We start from the raw sequence: 15021 nt of genomic DNA on the forward strand, positions 1-15021 counted from the left end.
AAAAAACAACACAAATTGAATTGAATGTCGCTGAATTAGAGTAGGCGCACACCGTTGATTTTTAGTTGGCCGATAGTTGTGCCCGATTTTAATTTGTATGAAGAATCGGCCAAATCGAATCGGCGTAGTGTGCGCTCTCCCATACATGCCCATACTGATCAACTGCCCGACTAAACTATCGGCCGACGAAAAATCAACGGTGTGCGCCTACTCTTAGAGTGCGTTTTAAAATGGCCATTGCGCTAGTTACCCGCCCGCCGGCCGCCTACACCCAGACGGGGTACTTCTGGAAGTGCGGCGACAGCTGGGACCAGTGTTAGGGGCGGTGGAGCAGCGGCGTGTCCTCGCCGCTGGCCCAGCGGCTGTCGTCGCGGCGCCGCTCGCTGCAGTTGTTGGTGCAGCACGCCGAGACGTTCTGGCTGGCCTGGAAACAACAATTTCACACTCAAATACCCATTTTCTTCTTTTTTGATGTTGGCAATACACGTCGAGGCTAAATTGATTTGTGCCATTTACAAGTTTCAAGTGAGACGAGTTACAAAATGTGACCAAGTGGGATGGAACTTAGGTTAATTAAATGATATAATGAAGGATGATAGATGATAAAGCCTGGTCCGTGAGCACGTAGAATCCCGTCCAATGACCCCAAGCTACCCATCCTTATCGCTCGCGCGTAATTATATTGCTGTCGCGACTGTGCGACGCGCGCCCGCAGTGAGTGTGCGAGCGCGACAGCAACATAATTACGTGCGAGCGACAAGGATGGGCAGCTTGGGGTCATTGGACGGGATTCTACGTGCTCACGGACCAGGCTTTACCCCATCTCACCATTTGAGTCTCAGTAAAGTTATGGTGCTTTACTGGGACTTCATATGGGCTACTTGAGAGATTCCGAATAATCATAATCACGCTAAAAGCGCTAACATGACGCTTCACATTCCCGCCAAGAAGTCCAACTCAAATACTCATGACACCACAGTCAATAGGGATGTTTCCTGGGTAAAAAGCAAGTTTGAATTAGACCGTCGGTTAAGTTATCAAAAAATACTCGACGCGTATTTTGCACTTTTCAAACTAATCAAAATTGAAAGAGATAAAGTGCGCCAAAGTTCAAAAGAAGAGGCTCGTGACGTCAAGGCGTGCTTAAAAGTGTAGCACTTTGTGACGACACGCGGGAATTCAACGCATCATAAGTTAGTAATTACTTGTTTGATTGATAAATAAAAATATGCGTGTACAATATTTTTTAATAACGTAATTGACGGACTAAAAGTTTTTTTTTAGGAAACTAGCCTATTGACACACTTTTTATAACCTGTCAGAAGAATTCTTTATATAGGGTTACTTGTAAAGCACCACGAACCTTGTAGGACTAGACTAACATAATAATAACCAACAACATTTAATTTTATTCTGACTTTTAACATAAATCAAGTAAGTGACTGAGTTTCTCGCGCTGCTTCTTCTCAGCACGTTTCTTGCAATGCATCTCCTTGGTTTATTGTACCGAAGACATATTAGCGACAGAATAAACTGTAAAACATCTTTGTATTTCATAACTATTAGATTAATAAGTACAGTCAGTACAGTCTTGTGTTACATACGCAGCAAATGTTACACGCGGTCGTTACCTGCGACAGGTGCAGGTCGTACAGGTGCAGCGTGCTGACGGACATGTCTCGCGGCTCGTCGTAGGCGGCGCTGGGCGCGGCGGGCGCCAGGCCGAGCGCGCTGGCCTCCAGCGAGGGGCCGACTTAAGCAGCAAATGTTACACGCGGTCTTGTGTTACATACGCAGCAAATGTTACACGCGGTCGTTACCTGCGACAGGTGCAGGTCGTACAGGTGCAGCGTGCTGACGGACATGTCTCGCGGCTCGTCGTAGGCGGCGCTGGGCGCGGCGGGCGCCAGGCCGAGCGCGCTGGCCTCCAGCGAGGGGCCGACTTAAGCAGCAAATGTTACACGCGGTCTTGTGTTACATACGCAGCAAATGTTACACGCGGTCGTTACCTGCGACAGGTGCAGGTCGTACAGGTGCAGCGTGCTGACGGACATGTCTCGCGGCTCGTCGTAGGCGGCGCTGGGCGCGGCGGGCGCCAGGCCGAGCGCGCTGGCCTCCAGCGAGGGGCCGACTTAAGCAGCAAATGTTACACGCGGTCTTGTGTTACATACGCAGCAAATGTTACACGCGGTCGTTACCTGCGACAGGTGCAGGTCGTACAGGTGCAGCGTGCTGACGGACATGTCTCGCGGCTCGTCGTAGGCGGCGCTGGGCGCGGCGGGCGCCAGGCCGAGCGCGCTGGCCTCCAGCGAGGGGCCGACTTAAGCAGCAAATGTTACACGCGGTCTTGTGTTACATACGCAGCAAATGTTACACGCGGTCGTTACCTGCGACAGGTGCAGGTCGTACAGGTGCAGCGTGCTGACGGACATGTCTCGCGGCTCGTCGTAGGCGGCGCTGGGCGCGGCGGGCGCCAGGCCGAGCGCGCTGGCCTCCAGCGAGGGGCCGACTTAAGCAGCAAATGTTACACGCGGTCTTGTGTTACATACGCAGCAAATGTTACACGCGGTCGTTACCTGCGACAGGTGCAGGTCGTACAGGTGCAGCGTGCTGACGGACATGTCTCGCGGCTCGTCGTAGGCGGCGCTGGGCGCGGCGGGCGCCAGGCCGAGCGCGCTGGCCTCCAGCGAGGGGCCGACTTAAGCAGCAAATGTTACACGCGGTCTTGTGTTACATACGCAGCAAATGTTACACGCGGTCGTTACCTGCGACAGGTGCAGGTCGTACAGGTGCAGCGTGCTGACGGACATGTCTCGCGGCTCGTCGTAGGCGGCGCTGGGCGCGGCGGGCGCCAGGCCGAGCGCGCTGGCCTCCAGCGAGGGGCCGACTTAAGCAGCAAATGTTACACGCGGTCTTGTGTTACATACGCAGCAAATGTTACACGCGGTCGTTACCTGCGACAGGTGCAGGTCGTACAGGTGCAGCGTGCTGACGGACATGTCTCGCGGCTCGTCGTAGGCGGCGCTGGGCGCGGCGGGCGCCAGGCCGAGCGCGCTGGCCTCCAGCGAGGGGCCGACTTAAGCAGCAAATGTTACACGCGGTCTTGTGTTACATACGCAGCAAATGTTACACGCGGTCGTTACCTGCGACAGGTGCAGGTCGTACAGGTGCAGCGTGCTGACGGACATGTCTCGCGGCTCGTCGTAGGCGGCGCTGGGCGCGGCGGGCGCCAGGCCGAGCGCGCTGGCCTCCAGCGAGGGGCCGACTTAAGCAGCAAATGTTACACGCGGTCTTGTGTTACATACGCAGCAAATGTTACACGCGGTCGTTACCTGCGACAGGTGCAGGTCGTACAGGTGCAGCGTGCTGACGGACATGTCTCGCGGCTCGTCGTAGGCGGCGCTGGGCGCGGCGGGCGACAGGCCGAGCGCGCTGGCCTCCAGCGAGGAGCCCACGCCAGCGAGCCCCGCGCCGGCCCGCACTGGCCGCGCCGGGCCCGCTTCGGGCTCGTCGTCCTCGTCGCTCGTCTCGTCCATCTCCTGCGATTTAGAAATACCGCGTTAATCGCCTAGACCAGCGGTTCCCGAATGGTGGTCCGCGGAACCCTGGGGTTCCGTGGAAAGGCCGCAAGGGTTCCGTAAAAAATATTATCCCACGTTTCGTGACCGACGTTGTTCGCTCGCACCGACTTGTTTACGCACAAGGGAGGGGCAGGGCGTGCGGGCGGAGTAGTACGGGGGTTCCGCTAGGAAAAGTATAATCAATTAGGGTTCCTTGCCAAAAAAAAATTGGGAAACCCTGGCCTAGACGGTCTAGTGGTAAGACCACCTGCTTCAGACGCAGATAGGGTTGCCAGGTCCGGCTTTTGCCGGACATGTTTGGCTTTTTACGGTCTTGGCCGGCCAAATATTGTCTCGTCCAGCCTGTCCGGCTATTGTTAGGCTTTTTAAGTGGATGCCGCGCCAGGCGAAAGTCGAGCCACAGAATAATATCAAGCGCAGGGCAACCGATGATGATAGTAGGTACTCACTCGTGAGATAGGGTAAAAATTAAATGTCTGGCCAAGTGAAGTACAAAGTCCGGCTTTTGTATCTTTGGACCGGGAACCCTAGACGCAGAGGTCCCGGGTTCAATTTCCAGTGGAGGCAGATTTTTCTGTTCGGTTTGGTTGGTGGTAGGGCTTGTTCCAAGTCCGCCTGGCTAGCTACCACCAACTTACCTAAGCCTGTCGCCTTAACAACAATGTTAACAGCATTGTTGTGTTCTGGCAGTTAGACGTAAAATAGACAGTTCCTCTGTGATTGAGGATTCCGGGTGAAGATCGCTTCCACCTTCGGCGTCATCATCACTTACCATCAGGTGAGATACAAACCAAGAGCTTCCCCGTTGGGGATAAAAAACAAACGTATTAAGCCCAGGCCTCCACTCCAGAACCTTGCCGCCCTATCGGCCGTCAGTTCTGCGTACTATGGGCCTTGTCACTTCAGCTTGCTAATCCGTCGGGATATTTCAGCGACTTTAGTTCGTTTATGGATCTCATTTCCGATTCGATGTCGTAAAGAACCGGAAAACGCAGCGTGCAACGTCCTCCCAAAAGGTGGACCGACGACATCATAAAGGTAGCAGGAAATCGCTGGACGCAGACCGGGCAACATGGAAAGCTTTTGGGGGAGGCCTATGTTCGAGATGATGATGATGATGATTAAGCCCAGGACACACTACGGGACTATTCCCACCCCTCATTCCCGCTGCGGCAACTCCTGTGTAGAGGATCTTTATCTGCTGGATATTAGTGTCTTTACTTATGAAATTACGGTTTTTTTTTTGGGAATGTAAAGAAAATTGTTTTCTCATTTTTGCAATTTTTTTATGAACCACATACCTATCTAAATTTTATGAGTAAATGCTGAGCGATGAAAAGCAGCGGCAAGTGCCATTTACACTTGCTACAATCCAACTGTTATATGCGTTAGTTGAATTCGCAATTGACATATTGGAAAATGTAATGCAACGTAATGTAATGTAATGTAATGAAAATGTAATGTAATCAAATCAAGCCGAAACGAAATCATTCACTTTAACACAACCAATCGCTGCCACCCCTGCAATACTCACGGGTAATTTGTAGGGTTGTCTCTGCTGCTGATAAAACGATAGCACAGCGGGAAGGGGAGTATTAGCACCAAATATACTCTGCTGGATGTAAGAGCCCAACATAGTTTTATTCTGAAAAAAAAAGCACATATTGTAAAATGATGGCACCAGTTTATTACGGAACACAATTTTAATAAATCAGTCAAAACGATATTTAATTTTCTTCATAATTGTAATGTATCATTTTTAAAACCGACACTAGTGAAGGTTGAGTAGTTCCGAAGGATAGCAACCGCGTTCCCCTCAACTTTCGCGCAGCGAAACGACAACGTATACGATTGACAACTATTCGACTCAGCGACCAGACAATGCGCCACCTGACGGGATAAAGCGGCAAAGTGCCGGCACGTGAACGCCACGAAACACAGCTCCGTCTGCCGATATCGCCTGGTTGTACTCAGCGATAAATAGTACAGTAGCCAAAGTAGTAGTCTTTATTACAATGGAAATAAGGTTGTGTTTGTTGTATGCGGGCCGCTACCAACCGGCCTTTTGTGTAAATTATTGGGGGAGACCTATGTTCAGCAGTGGACATCCTATGGTTAAAATTGGCCACCTTCCTTTTGGCCACTTTCGGTGTCACGAACTATGTGACGCTGACTGTACTGGCTCAAGTACTCACAAGCGGGTTGTTGCCGGGCAGCGCGTGGCTCATGCTCTGGCGCAGCGAGCGCAGGAACTGCCGCTGCGAGGGCTCCGCCGGCTGCCAGCCGGGGTGCCGGCACGAGAACGCCACGAGAGAGCTCCGTCTGGCACCGTCGCCGGTCGGACTGGTGGCTCAAGTACTCACAAGCGGGTTGTTGCCGGGCAGCGCGTGGCTCATGCTCTGGCGCAGCGAGCGCAGGAACTGCCGCTGCGAGGGCTCCGCCGGCTGCCAGCCGGGGTGCCGGCACGAGAACGCCACGAGAGAGCTCCGTCTGGCACCGTCGCCGGTCGGACTGGTGGCTCAAGTACTCACAAGCGGGTTGTTGCCGGGCAGCGCGTGGCTCATGCTCTGGCGCAGCGAGCGCAGGAACTGCCGCTGCGAGGGCTCCGCCGGCTGCCAGCCGGGGTGCCGGCACGAGAACGCCACGAGAGCTCCGTCTGGCACCGTCGCCGGTCTGACTGGTGGCTCAAGTACTCACAAGCGGGTTGTTGCCGGGCAGCGCGTGGCTCATGCTCTGGCGCAGCGAGCGCAGGAACTGCCGCTGCGAGGGCTCCGCCGGCTGCCAGCCGGGGTGCCGGCACGAGAACGCCACGAGAGACAGCTTCGTCTGGCACCGTCGCCGGTCGGACTGGTGGCTCAAGTACTCACAAGCGGGTTGTTGCCGGGCAGCGCGTGGCTCATGCTCTGGCGCAGCGAGCGCAGGAACTGCCGCTGCGAGGGCTCCGCCGGCTGCCAGCCGGGGTGCCGGCACGAGAACGCCACGAGAGACAGCTCCGTCTTGCCTCCTTCGCCTTGGTCGTATTGCGCGTTGCCTAAAAAGAATGTTAAAGGTTATAGTAGTTAGTACACTAAATATAAATACAGGACTAATCACACCTCTCGTTCTATCCTCACCACATACTGGTAACTCCTGTGTAGGCAGTATCAGCTGTCAAGCTGTATGATCGCCAAAACCCAACCAGTGAAGACCAAGTTTGTCCCGGGGAAAGTTTACCCGCAACGAAATTAATAAGAAAAGCATCACATTTACAAGATTGTAAATAATTATTTAATTGTGAATACGAAACAGTTTCAATCATTATCACATTTACCGATTTGTTTTTTTTAATATACTTACATTTGGCTTTGTCCCCGTATTTCTTAGGAGCGGCCCAATCAGGATGACCATGACGACGGATGTCCAACTGAAAGCATTGTTTAGTTTGTATTAAACACAAGAAACTGCAATTAAGTAAAAAGGCATTTCAATTGACTATGGTATCAAATTTCTGATTCTATCAAAATCAATCAGAATGGATCAGAAATGCGAAGACCCGCAGGAAAACCAAAGAAACCGATATAGTCCACAGAATGGCACATGCCCAATTTAGGTGGTACATAGCTCGTGGAGTTGATGGCCGCTGGGGCAGAAATCTTGACTGGCGACCACGGGCCGGAAGACGTAGTGTGGGCAGGCCTCCTACTAGGTGAACCGACGATCTGGTGAAGGTGGGAAGCACCTGGATGCGGGTGGCGAAGAGCCGGTCATTGTAGAAATCTTTGGGTAAGACTGTTATCAGGAATGGACATTATTTGAATGAAACGAACGATTTCTTTAGGTGGCGTGACGTCACACGCTGAGCCAAATCATTTTGCAAGTGTACTACTTACTACTACGTCAACTTTAAGGCCGACTATATCTTTTCTATTTGTAGAATATTATCATGATTCTTTCACACTTATGTTTAATTTTACTTATTTTTAAGAACCATAGAAAAACATTGGCAACATCTCCATTGTATTTAAGTAAAATAAATGAAAAGTGTTTCAATTGGCTACAGAGTCATACTATTGCACGCTACATACAGAGTAAATAAATACAAATGAGTAGGTCATCTTCATAGAAATGGACCGAGCGCGGTTTGTATGTGAGCGCGCCAATACGTATGCGGCGCGCACGCACACACTGACAAAATTCGGTGCAACACCCCGCTAATCCACGCTAAATTCATCTCAAGTAGCATTCGGGGTTCTATATAGTATGTCTAGTCGTTCACATGTACTCCACAAGCTGTGTATGTCAGCTGTATATGAGCTGTATAGCTTGCTATAATGCTTTTATAGAACCAGTTTGGGCACAAATTAGACAGCCTTAAGTTCACTATGGCTGTACATTAGCAGTATAATAGCATTATAATAGCAGTTTAAGTAGTAACATCGGACTTAAGGCTGACTTACGGCACTATATGGGACGCAGTGTGAACCATACAATGTACGTGAGTGTAATAAAGAGTAACAAGTGGCTAAATGCACAGCTTTCAAAGTTATAAAGTCCGACAAAAGTACTCCAATGCTACATAAAGTTCACGTGTGTTCTAAATTATTTCCACATTTTAATATTAGTTTGGTATTTGTACGTGAGTGCCAAGAGGGAAACAACTCGGGCGGATAATCATTTATGCAAATAATAACACGGGTTTTAAACACTTAATAATGTTAATGCCATTGGGAATGCAACTTTATCGTGAAATGTATACATATTTACAGCTAAAATATTTACGCGCCTCTGTAAAAACGCGATATTCATTTTAAAATATTTAAAACTGGCTGAGAGGAAATCTACAATTTTCAGTTTTTGATATTGTATTGGCATTATAATTATATTACGGTAATTAATTATAACATGAAACCAAAACTCAATCGCTCTATCTGCGAATTTTGTGATAAATCTGCATTAATTTTGGAGATTTATTTGGTAAATATTTTAGGTTATGTAGAACAAAATGGTGGAAATGAAATACGGTTATGTGAACTGTTATAACTCCAATTTAATGCGGTGAGCGTATATTAGGTTCACATGTGTTCTGTTAGAATGCTGTTATCTATATGAAGTTCCACATTTGTACCACTACAGCGCTAATGTCTATAAATTTATTCTAATGTGAACTTATGTACAGCTTTAAGATGTACCTAGTTCAGGTCAATTGTGTATCTTTAATTCTTTCAAATACTGAAATTTTAGAGATCCGCAATAAAAAATATTAATGTCCGTTAAATCGCCTAGCCCAGCTACTAATAGTCAAGTATGAAACCTAAAGCATCAGACGGTAGTGTTCCCGGTTTAAATTCGTTTATTATGCTGACAATGATGACAATTTATTCAAAGCGGAATGAGGAATACGATTTTCAATAGCCCATGTTCTTATTTTTTTGCGAAAGGTTAAATAATTGGCCAAATCAAAATGGTATTCACTATCACTAGAAGTGCAATCATCACACTCTGATATCTGTATATTTTGAAGGGAAATTTCAGGATCAGGCATAATATTTTCCTCTGCATCATGTACAGAACCACCATGAACAACTAAAAACAGGCTTGGGGAAATGTGTAATAGAATATCACATTCACATTCATGTTCAGCTGAAAGCAAATAAGAGTAGTACTTGTGGACAAATAAACTGCTATTGATGTTAATGGACAACACATATAGTCCTTTTAACAGCCTACAGTGCACATGCGAACCATTGAAACACTTTTGTACAGATAGTAAAAAAAGGTTATTTTAATTATCACAAACAAGTCCTACTACAGCTACTAGCTGTATAACAGTCTAAAACAAGTAAACATAACAGCCTTTGGCTTTATAAATGACCACGTGTGTTCTATTAAAATGCTAGCTCTATAACATCGTACAAGTAGGCCGTTAAACAGCGGTTGACGTATCTCTACCCTCCTATAATGCTCTTAGTCAGACGGCTGACTAAAGGATAGTTGTTAGAGTATTATAACACCAACAATCGTATAAAAGTATAACTCTACACTAGTCTACACTCCTATAAGTCCCTTAGACAGGTATAGGTGTAATTAATTGCAATAATACAGCTTATACATCACGAGTGAACTGTATTAATGCTTTAAGTACACATTGGAACTAAATGTGAACTCTTAAATGGAGTAAAATGCTACTTGGGATACGTATTGGCGCGCGCTCACATACAAACCGCGCTCGGTGCGTTTCTATGAAGATGACCTACTCATTTGTATTTACTCTGCTACATACCTGCGCGAAGGAGCAGACGTCGCCGATGCCGAGCACGCTGACGGTGAAGTTGCGGTAGAAGTCGACGATGTCCAGCGCGCGCGCTCGCAGCGACAGCAGCACCAGCGGACACAGCAACGGGCTCAGCAGCTCGTACAGTATGTACGCCTGTGACACAAAATCACTTGTTAATCTATAATTGTCATTAAGTCACGCCTCATTTTAGTCCCAGCTCTAAGAACCGCTAGAAATTCAGCCACGGTAATACTATTTATACAGTATTCCAACTCGGTCATATTTTTTAAATAAATGTCAACAGCCGCGCGGTACGTCACGGTATGACAACATGCGATAGGGCTGCCCACCTACAGTACCTACCTATTTTAATTAACATCTGCCTACTTAGAATTTCTAACAAAGCTTTCGTCTGTTTATATGAAGTTACAATACTGTATGATAGTATTACCGTGACTCAGCTCTCTATTGTCAGCCGAGACGCCGCCGACGCCGGGCTCTCTATAGTCTAACTACCAGATTACAGCGGAAAGGTAACTTAAAGTCAAGTTTACTGACCACTCGGAACTGGAATAGCTACTGGAAGTTTAAGGTTGACTGGAGGATAATGCCAAGTCCGCCTTATGTAGTGTTATGTGCATGTAAGTTTAAAATAAATAAATATGTAAAAATAAAGGGGCGGCGACGTCCTTGGCGACGACCTAGCACTTACACAAACAGCTTCTAAGAGCAAGCTAAGAAACATTGCCGGGAGTAATCCCGTATCACATCACGTCACTGACCGCTCGGAACTGGAACAGCCGTTGGAAGTTCGCGGCGTTGGTATGCTGGCAAGTAATACACATGGCTTACACTTGCACGAACAACTCCTACAGGTTATCTAAGGAACAATGCGGCCATGCGATCCGCAAACGAACCAAAGTCGCTGACATAGCCCGACGGATTCGCAAGCTGAAGTGGCAATGGGCAGGGCACATAGTACGCAGAACTGACGGCCGATGGGGCAGAAAGGTTCTGGAATGGAGGCCGCGTACCGGAAAACGCAGCGTGAGACGTCCACCTACAAGGTGGACCGACGACATCGTAAAGGTAGCAGGGAAGCGCTGGACGCAGGCCGCTACCAATCGATCAACATGGAAAGCATTGGGGGGAGGCCGCCTATGTTCAGCAGTAGACGTCCCTATGGCTGAAATGATGATGATGATGATGATGATGATGATGATGATGATGATGATGATGATGATGATGATGATGATGATGATGATGATGAATGCGGCCATATGCCCACGTCACATCACTGACCGCTCGGAACTGGAACAGCAGCTGGAAGTGCGCGGCCACGTCCTTGGTGTGCGCGCGGCCACGCCACGCGGCCGGCAGGTAGTGCACGTGCCCGGCACTTGCGCGAACAGCTCCTACAGGGAACAATGCGGCCATATGCTACGTCACAGGCGTCACTGACCGCTCGGAACTGGAACAGCTGCTGGAAGTGCGCGGCGACGTCCTTGGTGTGCGCGCGGCCCCGCCACGCGGCCGGCAAGTAGTGCACGTGCCCGAGCACTTGCACGAACAACTCTTCGCCGCGCGCGGGACCCGCGCTGCCGAGGCGCTCCTCTTCACCTATCAGCGCTCTGGAAACAATTGACGTGTTGACACCACCAATCAATTGACTTACTTTTTAAAACTGTCAAAACGACTCTTCCATACATTTTGTATGGCAATACAAGAAGTGACGTCACTATTTTGTCAACTCAATTAAACTAGGTACTTTCTTCAATAAGTACAATGCAATCAAAAATCTTAATTTACAGGTAATTTAAATTAATTAAGTTTTTAAGACCGGAGTGAAGTGTCTTTGTAAAAAAGTTGTGATTATGAAATATTGGGGAATGGTATCAAATAGTCTATTGACTTTCTGTATTGACGCCCGCTTAATATACAATTAATAAAGGCTTTTGCTCATAAGAAGGCTCAAGGACACCCAAAGGACGATGGAACGTACAATGCTCGGAGTTTCCCTGCGTGATCGAATCAGAAATGAGGAGATCCGCAGGAGAACCAAAGTGCCCGCAAAATCGCTAAAATCAAGTGGCAGTGGGCGGGGCACATAGCTCGCAAAGTGATCGTTTCAGAAATGAAGAGATGGTGACCGACAGGCACATTGATCGTAAATCTGATGACGTTGGGGCAAAAAAAGTTCTCTAGTAGCGACCACGGACTGGAAGACGTAGGCAGACCTAACACTTTGTGGTTGTAGAAAACCTTGGTAGAGCACTTTGTCCAGCGATGAACATCTTTTGGTTGAAAATAACGAACGCCCATAAACTGCAAAACACGAACTGTTACGTGATGAAGACGTGGTGTGAAGCGCACGCGGATTTATAACCTATACCTTGATTTTTTAGAATCCAGCAGAGATGTAAACAAACACTTTCATACACAATTACACCATAATCACTTACGTGTTCATAATATCATACACATTATTTAACAAGCCCATGAAACCAACTTTATTTTCACGTTAATACAAGTTTAGAAACAAATTATTTTAGCAAAATACGTGGACGATGAAAATTTGTGGGACTTGTCAAATTGACTTGACGTTTAAAATCATGTGTTATCTCCATATAAATTGTCTATGACTTGTCTCTGACACATCAGTGCTGTAACCTGTGAGTCATAGACAATAATCTGTAAATTTAATCGATATTATTTTAAGTATTCACTTATTCCGATTACTGATTAATTTTAAATAAAAATTTACCATACTTTGTTTAGTTTTCCAGCGATAACTTCGACAATATTGGAGATAACGTAAAATTATTTTTCTCCTTTTAGTGTATACTTTTTTGGCGTCAGTTTAATTTTTAGTCGGTTTTATTTAAACGAAATTATTTTACTTTTTTATGCAATTATGCTTACGTATTGTTCCATTGCTTATTTTCCTATACAGGGTGTTAGGTAAATGGGTATATGAACCGACACTGGCCCATGTTAACATGGGCATATAAATGGTATGGTGAAGTCAGAAATATTGATATCATCATTTTTATTTTTTTAATTTTCATACAAAATAAATTTGGAAAAATCCGATTTGTATGAAAAATGATATAATTAAAATGAAGATATCAAATTTCTTACTTCACCATACCATTTATATGACCATGTTAACATGGGCTAGTGTCGGCTCATATACCCATTTACCTAACACCCTGTATAAGTAAATAAAATAAAAGAAAATAAAAATCTTCTTTCAATTGATAGCATCTTAAATTACCTCCCTAGCGGAATAGAGCAACAAAGAACTGAGCGAGCGAGATGTCACTAGTAGCAACACTGTCAAACAGAACTTTTTGCAACTATTTGAAGTTTAATAACTTTACGGATTCATTGATTGTTTTACTGTCCAGTGTGTTTTTTGATTACATCTGTGCATACAGTTTGTTTCCTGTTCTCGAAAATTTCATAATCAGTTCACATTCAATGTTGCGACTTTGTTGCATATTTTTAGTATTTTGACGATCACTCGGCGATGATACGCAAGTACTACAATAATTTCACTTCGCGATTAACGAGAGGTTTTGTCGCATCACTAGTTCACAGACTAAAAATATTTTTATGTCAGTTGGCCATTTTTGATGACATTTCTGCTGATTTCTAAAAAATTAGACTGTAAGTAAATATTAATTATGTATTGTATAACACGTATTAATAATTTTATGTATTTATGCGTTTTACAGTTCGAGCTATCTGTTTACAACTGATGTGCTGTCAGTTTTTGATTCACACGCATATTCCTGCTTGTTAGACGCCAACTGTTACATTGCTTGTATTGGTAATGATGAGTGCTGCGATCAATTAGTAACGTGTCAATCACATCAATACAGCATTCAACAACTTGCGGCTTTACATTTATCATTAAATTGTACAAAATTACTGTTTTTATAAGAGCGTGTGGTTACGCACTGTATGGCAGTCGTGGGTGTGTAACAATACCAGGCCTGTTCATCTCCGCGAGTTTACATCGAAAACAAAACACGCACGATTGCCCCCTACAAGAGTACTATTCGACAAGGCCTCACATACGAGCGAACATTGACTCACGCACGCGTATTCTTGTGTATGATGGAAAAAAATAAAGAAAATGGTGTACTAAATACTGTGCAGTATTTAACTGAATAAATAATAATAAAAACACAGAATGTACTTTTTTAAGTTGCCTCAAGACACTGAGAGGTAAATAAGTAGTTAATATTATTCATGATAATTCATGCTAAATCATGTATTTCCTCCGCCATTTTCTGCAGATTGGCACCTCACGTCACATCATTTTACCGAAGTCAGCCCTATAGCTTCGGCGCAGTACCGATCACTGACGTTTGTCAACAAAACTTCTGACAAACTTGCTTGACTCTTGAGACAAGTTAAATTACACCATATTGTTAATGACATTGAGCATACATTTTTTAAAATACCTTCGCGAAGTAAAACTTCTGTACGTAGTACTTATTATTATTCTGTGACAATACTAAATATTATATTTGTGTACGTCTTTTTGGCGTCAACTTTATGAATTTGATTTTTGCTTACTACCTAAATTGTTACTAATCACCAATACGTATTACGATTTCTATGATACACGTATGGTTGAGGATTCTGAGTGAAGCCTGCGTCTAACCTTCAGCTTCAGCCTGATCATCACTTTCCAAAAAAAATTTTTAGATTAGAGTCAATCACTGTTGGCTTAAATCTAAGCCCAATGCATGTTTACATAAGTGATATTTTTACCTAGCACCGGCCAACAGACACCCCAGAATGGTGATGATGGTGAGCACGTGTTCCACAGTCAGCACATCTTCGTCGTACACGGAGAGCATCACCAAAACGCCGAGCACACTCGCGGACAGAAACACCACGTTCCTGTGAAGAAAAGAAAACGAAAACAAATAATAAATACCTTTCTGCTCTCTTATTTATTTTATTTTTATTTATTGATAAATAATCACCACATTCACATCACATGTATAATGGTAATAAATAAGTAATAGAATAAAGGTATTAAAACAGGAGTTTTAATAATAATTTCAATAGCAATTGGGGTAAGTATTATATTTTTGTTTTGATATGATGGACCACAGTAAAATAAATGCCTATCTACAAAAATCACTCATACAAGATGTCCAAAAA

At 45.6% G+C, this 15021-nt stretch overlaps 1 protein-coding gene across 1 annotated transcript in view; it reads right to left on the reverse strand.

Moving 5' to 3' along the window:
• Positions 1-15021, reverse strand: part of LOC135086882 (autophagy-related protein 9A) — a 22956-nt gene continuing 7935 nt past the window's right edge. Inside the window, exons 8-15 of the mRNA XM_063981713.1 lie at positions 14623-14754; positions 11297-11465; positions 9841-9987; positions 6918-6984; positions 6449-6612; positions 5116-5226; positions 3333-3539; positions 1-424 (exon numbers count right to left, since the gene is read on the reverse strand). Of these exons, the coding sequence (XP_063837783.1) occupies positions 317-424; positions 3333-3539; positions 5116-5226; positions 6449-6612; positions 6918-6984; positions 9841-9987; positions 11297-11465; positions 14623-14754 (1105 nt within the window). The 3' untranslated portion in view covers positions 1-316. The remainder of the gene's footprint in view (positions 425-3332; positions 3540-5115; positions 5227-6448; positions 6613-6917; positions 6985-9840; positions 9988-11296; positions 11466-14622; positions 14755-15021) is intronic.

Source organism: Ostrinia nubilalis, chromosome Z, assembly GCF_963855985.1.
Source record: "Ostrinia nubilalis chromosome Z, ilOstNubi1.1, whole genome shotgun sequence".
Classification (NCBI taxonomy): Eukaryota; Metazoa; Arthropoda; class Insecta; order Lepidoptera; family Crambidae; genus Ostrinia; species Ostrinia nubilalis.